Below are 12,080 nucleotides of genomic sequence, written 5' to 3' on the forward strand. Positions count from 1 at the left end.
GCTTTCAGGTTGTTTTTGGTTCTTAGAAAGGGAACCAATAGAAACGATTGTCCTACATTTAAAGATACACTTTCCAAGCTCCAAAGTCAGGAATCAAAGCTGAGTATTAGGAAATCTAATGGCTTTTTAATTATTGCAAGTCATTTTAGCAAATAGGTAACTAGTACTCTTGATGTTTAAATAAATTCTTACATTACTTTATGTGAAATCTTTAAGCTATGTTTTACAGGAAGTGAAATCTTTATAAGATAGTCTCCTTGTCTACAAAATATCATTTTCTAGAAACTACACTTCAATAGGGGACTCTACACAGGATTTAATAGCTAGTGGGTAAATATTTAAAAGTATATAGTTATTTTTATGAATGTTTTTCAATCATCTTATTCAGATATTTACCTGGAAAGGGCTCAAAGGACTTTTGCTGTGATCTATAGTAATGTAGATTGAGTAATGTATTGATGAAGTATAATACTCAGTTCATAATTAATTTCTTGTTTCATAATCTTCATTCAACTTTCAATAAGAATTTATTTAACAGTCATGTTGTATGAGGTGCAATCAAAATGTAAAACAAATTAATCTAGTTCAATGTCATTTATTTGGGATTTTACTAATTTATACTTCAGAATTTAAAAATATAAAAAAGTCTTTTGGGGTTACATAAGTTAAACTTAGGAAAGTCTAAGTCTTCTGATATTTACTTCTTAATGTACTAAACATTGCATATCATATCATTTTATTAAGTTAAATTTTTATGGTTTAGAAGACTTTGATATTGATGTTTCCAAAAACTTTTTGAGGAACTTATTTCCTACCTTCCATATTTCTTGCAATAAAACAAACAAACAAAAGTAACCAAGAAACAAGAATTCAAAATATTTTAATTTCTGTCTATTTGTCTTGTCATCTTCAAAAAATTTTTAAAAATTTAATTTGTAAATAAAAATTACATATAACTGGGGAGTACAAGGTGATGTTTTGATATATCTATAGCAGAAAGAATAAATCAAGCCAGTTAATGACCTCACCTACTTGTAATTTTTTGTGTTGAGAATGTTTAAAACATGCCCTTTTAGATATTTTTAAATATACATTAACTACAGTCCACATGGTATACAATAAATAACCAAAACTTATTTCTCCTGTCCAATTGAAACTTTATATCCTTTGTCAAGTCTTATCTGCTTAAATTACTTATGTATGTACTTGAATATGATGGTAGCAAGTTTCTTATTTTATTTTATCTATTGTCCTATTGTTTAAGTTTGTTAAAAATAGAGTATGAATCTGATTGTAAATGGCATACTCAGAAAAACTAAGCAACAGAAGCAAAAATGTAAAATTAATTTGGGTATTTATATAAGATTTTATTCTTGAGTTGCTGTTTTCTAGACTTAATACAAATTCAAAATTAATTAATAATCTTTAAAATTGTATTTTTATTATTATTATATTAATATCTCTGCTATAGACATATTCACATATTCCTAACCAACTAAATTCTCTTTTGAAGTTATTCTATTTGTTATATTTTGTACTTACTCCAATAGATTAGTCAGTTTTAATTTTTCATCTTCCTCTCTAAATTGAGTAATTCTTTCATATTTAGACTTTAAAAACCACAAGTGAACAGAAAGTAACAAATACAATGTTCTTTTATTCAATTGTCTTGAAAAAAAGTGATGTCATCTCAAAAACAACTGGCTAACGCATTTATCTCTCTGTTAAACTACATGAAAGGCTGAGAGAAATTTTTTATATTATGCTGGTGCTATAATAAATGGGCTGATTTAATAGTGTTAGTTGCAACTTAATAACATTTTTGTCTACATTAAAGTTAAGCTCTTGGCATTCCTCCTGTGAATTAAAATTTGAATAATGCGATTACTCTCTAAAATTTTAAAGGCTACATTTACTAATAATGGAACAAAATCTAAAGTATATTGCTTTGAGATCAAGAGTAGATTCACATAAACTATTTTCTTTCATGTATCTTCCTCTTTTATAGGAAAATACAGTTTTCTTCCTACGGCAGAAGTATCAGATTCTTGCAGTATCCATGACACTTGTAAGCATTCAGTGGTCAGACACCACTACATATCCTTCAAATGATATGACCCAGTGAAGCTGGAAGGTGTCGTCATGGCACCAGGCAGCCTGGTATCTCAGCTGTCCACCAGGACAGGCCAGCAGGCCCCAGGTGATGTGCTGAATCCAGACTAAGGTGGGAAATAGATTTTGCATTTTGAAAGTCAGCTCTTCTAACACTGAATCTTAGCACATCCTTACTAGATAGATAAAAGTGCATTGAAGGCTTCAGAAATTATTTATTGAATAAAACTTACAAAGCTCATTTGCCAAAATTACCCTCAGCATAAGTTAAATCTTAATTTTATTATCCCCCTAGGTTTCTAACTTTATGCTAGATTATACATATCTTTAAAAATACGGGTATATATATGTTCGGGACTATAGCTATGTTGTCTGACTTACTGAATATGTATGACATATGCCAAATAAAGTATACTTATAGGTCATTTAAAAGTGATCAAAATTAGAATGACAGAATATTAACCACCAATGCCTACTGGTGTGGCAACCTTGGCCTCTCACATAGAGCTTGCCATTTTGATCTTTAGAAAAATGAAAAACACTTACAAAATAAATAAAAATGCATTTCATGCTCTGTTCTCACTTGGAGGCTTGTGCTTGTCTTCACACACATGGGGGTTTGGATTCACAATTGCTTCTGCTATTGTTGTAGTGTCATTTTTTTTAACACCACAATTCACTAACTCATCTCCCAGAGATATTAGAAAAATCAACTTACAGGATTTGCTGCAAGTTCCAGATTTCTCATGCCTCCTGTTGGCCTCACCTTAACACTAGTGCTCCCTAAACAACTGTGGAGAATATCTTTCATGTCTTAAAAGTTTCGTTACCTAGATTTGGTAGGACACAATGGGGAGGGGGAACACCCCAAACATTTAATTCCCATAAGGCTGAGCAAGGGGGAACCATCCTTTAGCTATCATTCTGAACAGAAGGATGCCAGGCTAGATTTTCAAATCAAGTACTTTCCTAATGTAACACTTTGATGGTTTAGGCTGGAGTAGCCTGGCATCTGGAATCATGATGTTTTATCATGAGAAACCTAGAGGATATTGTTTCTCTTTTCTAAAAAGAGAAAGAAACCCTCTGCTAGGGCTCATTAAAAAGGGTTTTAAAATTGGAGCCAATAAAACACGATCGTCAATTCCTACAGCCTTTTTATCTCGGCAGCATTTTAAAAAGGCATCATTTTTTCTATTTGCAACACACATAGAAACACATTCTAACTAGCAACAACCACAACAACTCCCCAATTCCTTTGTGACCCATGAACAGGCACACAGACCAAATAGAGCTAGAACAGTCTCTCCCCGACCCCCCAATTTCCAAGTTAAATTCCCAATATTTAACTGCACTCCTCTTGGAGATGGGAGTTACTAGGCAACATTCACCCCATCACCCTGAAATCCCTCTTGCTTTGCTCTCTTTTACAAGGAAAAAGGAAAAACCTTCCACAAGGTAGAAAAGTTTGGGTACAGCGACCCTAAATAGACAAAGCATTTTGAAGCTCTGACCTCCAAAGAGAACAGACCCCTGAGTGTGTGACACCAGGACTGTGAGAGCTCTCTATCTTTTGCTAGCATCGCCTGGGCTCTTCTGCTGGCCCAAGGCAGGAGGAGGAGGGGTGGGGTGCAGACTTTTCACAGGATCCTTTTCCTTGAGCAAGCCCATCTTGAGATTTGGAGCGCAGGTTGGCTTATACAATCTTCCAAAGCTACACTAGTAACTGCCCCGGCCTTTGGCCCCACCTGCCTGTCAATTTCAGTCTGCAGCCCCAATACCCGGGTTTACTTCGCAGGCAAAACGGACACTCTGGACTTTCCATCGCTTGGGGATGCTTCCAGGCCAGTTTCTATTGACCCTGCAGGGACGCTGAAATCAACTTTCCCCACAGAGTCTGAACTGTTTGTGTTTGTCTTCAGCGTGCGGGAGCCTCCCGCCCACCCCACCTTTCTCCCCGCTCCTCGGTGCCCCCTCCTCTCCCTCCGGCCTCGCGCCCCCCCCACCCCGCCCTGCTCTTTGTTGTCGCCTACCTGCTGGCCAGGCTCTGCCTGCAGTGCTGCCTGAAGGGCATCAGGTGGTAGTTCATGGCGTCCAGCAGCAGTTTCTGGCAGACCGGGTCGGTTCGCATGAAATCCACGGACTGGACCCGCTCCACCAGCTCCGGGGCCGGGATGAGGGCGAAGCGGAGGCGCTTCATGAGGTCGGGCGCGTACTGCATGCGAGTCTCGCGGTCGTGCTCCAGCCACAGCACGGACATCTGGAAGAGCGCCAGCTCCGACTCCACCGGGGGCGGCAGCGAGTCCAGCAGGGCGCGCATCTCCTCGAAGTTGAGCAGCAGCACATCCTCCACCAGGTACTTGTTGGCCAGCTTCTTGGTCTCCTCCAGGCCGTGCAGCGCGGCGATCTTGCACACCTGCTTGTAGTTCTGCACCGAGATCTGGTCGTTGAGGAACTGCACGCAGAGCTTGGTGACCTGGGGGATGTGCAGAATCTTGCTGACCGACAGCACCTCCTCCACGGTGTCCAGGGAGAGGGTCACGTTGGCCGTGTAGAGATACTCGAGCACCAGGCGCAGCCCGATGGACGAACAGCCCTGCAGCACCAGGTTGTTGATGGCCCGGGGGCTGGTCAGCAGCTTGTCGTCGGGGGAGGAGGAAGGAGTCCCGGGCTCCTCCTGTGGCGGCGGCTGCTGCTGCTGCTGTGACGGCTGCTGCTGCGGCTGCTGCTGCTGGTCCTTGGGGGCCCCCAGGCCATCCTGGCCTCCGACCCCTCCCACGAGAGGGGGGTGGCTGGAGAAGAGCGATCGGAAGTACTGTGAGCAGGAGGCCAGCACGGCCTTGTGGCAGTGGAACTGCTGGCCCTGGGCCGTCAGGGTCACGTCGCAAAACAGCTGCTTCCGCCACAGCAGGTTGAGGCCGTGCAGCAGGTTGTCGCTGTGGCTGGGGTCGAAGGTGGAGGTCCTGTCCCCGGATCTGGACATGGCGAGCTGACTCGGTGCACCTGGCTTTAAACCCTCCTCCAACCTGGCAGACAAGGGTGGGGGATGGGAGGGAGGGGGAGAAGGGTGGTGAGGGGGTGGGGTGTGGTCGGGGTGGGGACAGGTGTGGAGGGGAGGGGAGGGTGAACAACCAGAATCAGCGCTCAGCTCGGCTCCCTCCCGGAGCGCTCCAGACCCCGACCCTAGGAGGAAGGGCTGAAGACCCTGGTTCAGTGAGCGCCACCAGAAGGGCCCTGTCTGGGGTCCGGGCGCGGGCTCTGCTTGCTGCTACTCCTCTCACCACCCTCCCACACACTTTGTCCCTCACTTTCCTAAAAACCACCCCGGCCCGGCTCTTGGTAGCTACAGCCGTGGCAGCAGCGACGGCAAAGTGGAGGCTGAGGCCAAGACACCTCGTGAGCTCTTGTCCATGCCAGGCCGGAGGCAGGGAAAGGCCAGGGAGTGGGGAGCCGGGGTGCCCCGAAAGCTGAGAGGCGACCGACGGCGAAGGTTCCAGGTCAACTTGTGCCGGAAGCTTTGCTTTCCGCAGTTGGCCCAGTTTGGGAGGGTAGGAAAGCGGGCGAGTAGGCGATCTTAGCTCCCCAAAGCTGGTCACCCCTTCATTATCCGCGCTGCCCCGAGAAACTCCTGGGCTAATAGTCAGAGGGAGGAGATAAAGCCCTTTCTTCTCCCGGGAAAGTGCAGCGGAGCGCGGTGAGGACCCGCTCGGTGGCCTCGCAGAGGCGGGAGCTGTCCTTATCAATCCTAGCTCATTTTCCTCACCCCGGCCCTGCCCGCTTCCCTGCTTCGCAAACTGTTGGCTTCCCCGCCACCACTCAGTTTTGCTAATTTTCCAGAGACGCCTGTAAACCTGGCAGGAGAATCCTCCCAGCACCACCCCACCCGCCTCGGCCCTCTCTCCCCCGCCTCCTGCATTTCAAAGCACGGAAGTTCAGACATCGATCTCCCCTTCCAGAGCCGGGCGGCACCGAGGAAGAAGAGGGGCAGGTGGGGCCGCCCCGGTGGATGCAGAGCCGGGGCGGGAAGGCCGGAGGGGCTCGTGTGGACGACTGTTCTTCAGCACGAGGCGCAGTTGCTTTAACTCCAGTAACTACGAGAAGTTCAAGTTAGAAGACAGGTGTTGGGGGAGGGGTGGGGGCTGCCCAGGCTGGGGGCGTGGGGGGGGACCAGTCGGCTGCGGGGTCTCCACGTCCCACCCAGCACCCTCGCCGGCAGCCTCGGCTTCCTTCCCGGCCCCTGGGTACACCCCCAGCAGCCCCCACTAGGGCACCCCCACTCCCCTGGCCCTGGAACTACTTCTGCAAAAAGTCTGAGCCGCGGGTATCTAGGCGGAGGAGGGCAGTGTGGGGGGAGGCGAGGCGAAATCGATACACCCGGTCCTTAACCTATAATTGCACCTTCCAGGGCTGAGCAGAAAGGGACCCTCTGCTCACATCCCGCCGCCCTCCGGGGAGAGCCGCCGCCGCCGCCACCCGGCTCCGAGGGACCCCGCCGGACCTGCCCCTTCCACTGCGGCTCCCTCTGCCCTGCCTGGCGCCGGTCCTGGATCGCCGGCTTCCTATTTCTACCGGACTGGGCTCCTCGCGACTCACTTTAGCATCCGGTTGCAGGTGGACCCTAACCTCCCTGGAGCTCCCTCCCCCGGCGGCACCCTCACCCCCGCCCCCAGAGTCCTGGCTCGCCTGAACACCCTCACAGTCTCTCCCCTCAAGTGGACCCGGTCCTACCTCTCTTTCGCTCTCCCCGCTTCGTTGTCTCCCCCCCCAATCTTTTCCTATTCCCCTTCCTTCTTCTCTTCCTTTGCCTTCCCCCCTCGTCTGCTTATTTCTTGCAATAGGAGTTTTATTCTTTATGATCGGTTACCACACAACTACCCCCCCACCCCTCTGAAAGACTCCCTCCCTGTCCCTCCCCCCCAACACCCCTAAAGACAGAACAAAATAGGCAGACACAAGGCCAGAAACTTACCTGCTCTCAACCAGCTGCAAAGTCAAGGCTCACTTACGCTCCCCCCCAAAATCAATTGTCCTTCCTTTTTAAAGGTTTGCTCTCTCCTTGGGAGGGGGAAAACACCTTCTGGTTCTCAACTCCAGGCAGTCACTCTTTACAATTTATTTTGTCGTACATCATTTGATCACCATGAATTAGCAACAGCAAGAAAATGTAGGAGAGGCAGAAAAGAGAGAAAGAGAGAGGGAGAGAGAGAGGGAGAGAGGGGAGAGAGAGAGAGGGAGCAGAGCTTTCTGCAAGAGAAGAAGAAGAAAAAATGTACGTGTGACAAATTATGCTACCAAGAAACAACACATCATTATCCTTGGGCCTGGGGCTCAGTGAGTCGTAACGAGAGTAATAGGAAATCCACGGTTGGGGAGAGAAACGGTCGTGCTTGGCCAGTAGAGAGAGACCAGACAGGGGGATGGATGCTGGAGAGACTCGCAAAATTATGGCTCAAGGCTATTGTAAAAATTGTCGAGCGTAAATGACTGCGATTTCAAACATCTTTGGAAGAAAGAAGGGGAAAAAGCGAGCCCCCCCTCCCTCCCTCTCCCTCTCTCTCCCTCTCTCTTCTCTCTCTCTATAAAGAACCGTCAAGTTTTAGTGCGCATTGCTAATTAGTCAATTTCTCTCTGCCTTCACAGGCTGGCGACTTCGCTGCTGAGCTGAAACTGCTAATTTCTGTGACCAGCTTTTTTCTTAGCTGTGATCTGGATGAATGAGTAGCTGTCTCACAGAGATGACAAAAATAAACTCTAATCCCCCCCAAAATTTCCACTACATCTTTCTCATGCATAGATTTATGATCTTGAAGCGCTCTGTGCAAAATGCAAACTTTTTTGCGTGTCTGTATATATGCTGTTGTTTCCAGATTTCACTACATCGGTATGCTGCTTTTCCCTTCCCCCCACCCCAACACTATGGAATGCAGAAACTGTCTGATCTCAAAGTATGCTAAGATGCCACGTTATCCTCTGTTGGTGTTTGGGGTTTGGTCTGACTTGGAAGACACTAGCTAGCCCTTGCCTAGGAGGTGAATGGCTGAGGATACAAACCAGGGGTGGGGGAAGTGGAACTGGTAGACAGAATAGAGGACAGCCCTTCCTTCTACATTTGTCCTGCACTATTCAAGCTTTATGATCTTGTTTGAAAACCTATTTTCTCTACCATTTTGTCTGGTTAAACAACCACTTCTGAAGGGCTCCATCGGCACTTTAATAGATAAGGGTTCAGAAGTCACTTTTTTTTTTTTAATTGGAAGATTATCATATTGTCAGATTTGTATTTCAATTAGAAGTATTTGACTTGCAGGAGCTGGAATCCAGTGCTAGGAAACCCAGCTGCAACCTTTCAACTTTGGAGCTCATCTGATAGATAAGGGTAACCACCTAGGGCTCACATTTTTGACCCTGCTTAGCATGCAAAATGAACACCAGCATGTTTCTGGAATTTCAGCTGTCCCAGAGATTCATGTGCATTTTGGTAGAGGACATGTTCTCCAGACTTACTTCATGATGTATTGTGCCCTTACATTTATAGCCCTGCATTTCGGTTGTCAATGGGGGTTGGAGGTGTCCAAGAAAGAAAGGGGGAAAAAAAGAAGCAGAAAAGGGAAGGCATGCCCTTGAATAGAATGAACATGCAAGAAAGCTGGACATGAGTTAAATTGAGTTTTGATTGCTAATAAATATATGAACACAATTCGTTCTGATTTATATATGCTCTGATTAGTAAACTTACTAAAATACGCATCAAGGCGCCCCCCAAAGTCTGTCATTTCACACCCCCTTTGATTTGTGAGAGATGGAAAGACATCTGCTTAAGAGAGGGGAGGGACTGAAAATTCTCAGATTCAAAGTAAGAAATTCCCCATTTACAGTGATGGACATTAACATGCACATAGATTATTTACCCTTAAATAAATAAAGAAGCATTAGACTGAAGCATATGCCCCTCACAAAGGCCTTTTTCTATCAAGGTCCTAGGTTGTCTGAGAGTAAGACTTCAGATCCTGATGAAATGCTGCATTCTCATCTTCATATTTATCATAGGAAATCCCAAATACATGATGAAATAATAGAAAAGAAATTTTTTTGATTGTTGTTTAGGGCAGGAGAAAGAAAGAGAATAGATTATCCAAATCTTCTAACCCCACCATTTGGTTTGCTTTAAAAAAAAAATGCCCTATGCAAGTCTTGAAGAGGTAGATTGTGTGACTGTAACATAGTGCCTTTTTTGGGTTCTGCGTCACTAACAATTAAAGCCATCAAGTATGTAGAGTGTCAACAAAGTCTCATACCTACAAAGTACCATTTTTATATTTTGCTTTTAATGTTGACCTTTTATGAATTTCCAATGAAGTATTTGGAATGAATCCTAACAGTGAATAGCAATATTGATCACTTAAATTAATGGCCATCTTCCCATTTTACCATAAAGGAATTAAAGTGTGTTTTGTAGGCCCCAAATTAGCTTAGTTGTAAATTTGTATTTCTTTTTAACTGATAGGATATATTGGTCACTAATTATGATTACTAGGCTCTTTATTGCTTCCAAACAATATAAAAGCTACATTTAAAATTGTTTAGCTGCCTATGATGATAATGCTTATTTACTAACTAGAGTGGAAGACAAAGAGAGTGAAGGTTGGGGGCAGCAGTAAAATAGCTGTTAAAATGAAGTAGATAAGACTGGGGGTTTTCCCTGCATTTTAAAGCGATCTTATTTGATAGTGTTTAAAACTTCAGTGGAAAAAATTACAATTTCAGTTATTTTGTAAGCAATTAAAAAAAGGATATTGATGACAAAAAGTCCCTTTATAATCTGTGAGTACACCATCATATATGTCATGTAAATCTCACACCTCCAATATCTTGTACTGGCTTACATAGAAATTATTGCAGAACTCACAAACGCTATGATACTATTTACAATAAATCCCATTATGAAAGATTCAATTTGTAGCAATCAGATGATAGCTACTAAGCGATTGTAAGTATTTGAATTTTATCTTACTTCACTGTTCAACATACAGAAATTGCATCTGTGTGTTTGATCTGTCCTGCTGAGCACTCTCAGCAGCTTGCATCTCTGCCACTATTGTTTTTAAAATGGCAGAAAGGACATGACTAGTCAAGAGCACTCAGCAGGATGAATTTCACATGGCATAAGAGAAGCCAGAATTGTCTTTTTTTTAAAAGTAAATATTACCATGTAGTCATCTAATTCGAGCCATCTTCATACTTCGACAGAATTATCAAAATTATTCATCAGTGAATCTGCATTTAAACTATGCACAATGGAAAGATTCTGAAACCACTGCCACGAAGCCGTCTACTAGTGCTGTTATTAGCGCTGAGAGTCTGGGAAGCTCTCAAGGTGGTGGGAATTAGGCACATCAGGGGCTCCAGTTGCTTGGGACCATCTTTCTGGACTGGACAAACTAAAGATTATAATAGTTGTAGAAATACTTTTGTTTCTTAACATAAAGGGTCAGACACTCTTAATATTTTCCTCATTTTTTACTTTTCTACTTAGGATTTATGAGTTATTACCAAACCATATAAACATCATAGCCTGGCCTCCTTTGTGTTTCTTTAGGTTGGTAAATACTCATTCAATGTGACCTGACCTTTAAGATTGTTATCATTATGAAATAGATGGGTAAAGGGAGAGATTATTACATTTTATAGAGGGAATAATATTGAGTAAAGAAGGATCAAATGTATTGTAGGTCCCTCAAAGGCAGTGCGTGGCAAAACCCAGACAAAACTCATAGGTTTCTGGTTTTGAATTTTAAATCCTGAGGAGACATGGCCAGAGATAGCACAAACCCTCAGCAATGAGAAGCTTATTGAAGAACAATAAATCTGACAAAAATAAAAGGCAAGAAATAGTGCTACTGGCTAACCTCTAGTCAAAAGCCAAAGGTTTTCCATTGCTCCAGGGTGAAGCCCAACTCCAGGCTTCCCCGTCCCCAGTATTTAGCTCTAGGTCTTCTGGGCAGTCTTTTCTGTTGGTTGCTCTCTGTATCCGGTGCTTATGCCGAGGCTGTATCCTTCTGAGAGGCCTTGGTTCTCTACACATAGAAATTCTATCTATGTCTCACTATTAAACTTGATTTCTTGACATTATACAACTATTTCTGGCAGTCTCAAACAGAATTGCTACTACTTATTTGTGTGGTAGGTGTTCTAAATCCTTTAGATGTTTTATTTTTTTAAATCCTTTTGTTAATTCTATGAGAGAGTAGAATAGATACCATCCTCTTCCATTTGCAAAAATGGCTCCAACTCTCCACCCTTCCCTGTATACATGCTCCATTATATTGCGACTTTGTTGCTGTTCCCATAGAGAGTGGAGTCTATTTCCCTACTCCTTCAAAGTGAGCTGGCCTTGTGATTTGTCCTGACCACTAAAATGAGCTAGGAATGACTTCATGCCCATTCTGAGTCTAAGCTTCAAGAAGTCTTGTATGTTTCAGTTCTCCCCTTGGATCCCTGCCAGCCGCCATGTGAAAAAGTCCAGGATAGTATGGTAGAAGATGAGCCACCACACGGACAAGATGTTCCCCAGCTCCACTGCTAACTGAACTTGGATGCATGAGTGAGCTCAGCTGAGAAAGACAAACCAGCATAGTCCAAATTACAGATCCACAGAACCCCAAGCTAAATCAATGGCTGCCAGTTCAGGTCATTGTCAGTTCTGAGGGGTGATTTGTTCCATTGACAAATTAGCTGATAAGGAAAGGTCTGTTATTCTCATTTTACTGATGAGCAAAATGAAGTGCAAAGGAGTCAGGTGAATTTTCCAGATCAAACAATTTTTTGAAGATAGAGCTGAGATTCAAACCAACACACCTTGACCTTAGAGATTAACCCTTCTACTACACTGACCATAAACGAAATGCCTGCCTCCTTTAAACATTCATTCATTCGTCAAGTATATATTAAGTATTTATTACCAAACAACA

At 43.9% G+C, this 12,080-nt stretch overlaps 2 protein-coding genes across 2 annotated transcripts in view; one reads left to right on the plus strand and one right to left on the minus strand.

Moving 5' to 3' along the window:
• The window catches only part of KLHL14 (kelch like family member 14), a 114,237-nt gene extending 109,111 nt beyond the window's left edge, over positions 1-5,126 (minus strand). Inside the window, exon 1 of the mRNA XM_053571956.1 lies at positions 4,146-5,126. Within this exon, the coding sequence (XP_053427931.1) occupies positions 4,146-5,095 (950 nt within the window). The 5' untranslated portion in view covers positions 5,096-5,126. The remainder of the gene's footprint in view (positions 1-4,145) is intronic.
• A 396-nt stretch (positions 5,127-5,522) lies between these two features.
• LOC128571685 (uncharacterized) lies at positions 5,523-7,041 on the plus strand. The gene is made up of 3 exons (XM_053571341.1): positions 5,523-5,641; positions 5,971-6,218; positions 6,518-7,041. Exons 1-3 carry the CDS (start codon positions 5,523-5,525, stop codon positions 7,039-7,041), a joined length of 891 nt encoding a protein of 296 aa, XP_053427316.1.
• The last annotated feature ends 5,039 nt before the right edge of the window (positions 7,042-12,080 follow it).

The sequence above is a fragment of the Nycticebus coucang genome, chromosome 19 (assembly GCF_027406575.1).
Source record: "Nycticebus coucang isolate mNycCou1 chromosome 19, mNycCou1.pri, whole genome shotgun sequence".
NCBI classification, from domain to species: domain Eukaryota; kingdom Metazoa; phylum Chordata; class Mammalia; order Primates; family Lorisidae; genus Nycticebus; species Nycticebus coucang.

What these genes read in the sequence shown, in the direction of transcription:
- LOC128571685 (XM_053571341.1), top strand. Translation starts at nt 5,523, where the DNA reads ATGCCAGGCCGGAGGCAGGGAAAGGCCAGGGAGTGGGGAGCCGGGGTG. An exon ending in CGGAAGCTTTGCTTTCCGCA is followed by an intron (nt 5,642 to 5,970) that starts GTTGGCCCAGTT and finishes TAAACCTGGCAG; the next exon opens with GAGAATCCTCCCAGCACCAC. An exon ending in AGTAACTACGAGAAGTTCAA is followed by an intron (nt 6,219 to 6,517) that starts GTTAGAAGACAG and finishes TGCACCTTCCAG; the next exon opens with GGCTGAGCAGAAAGGGACCC.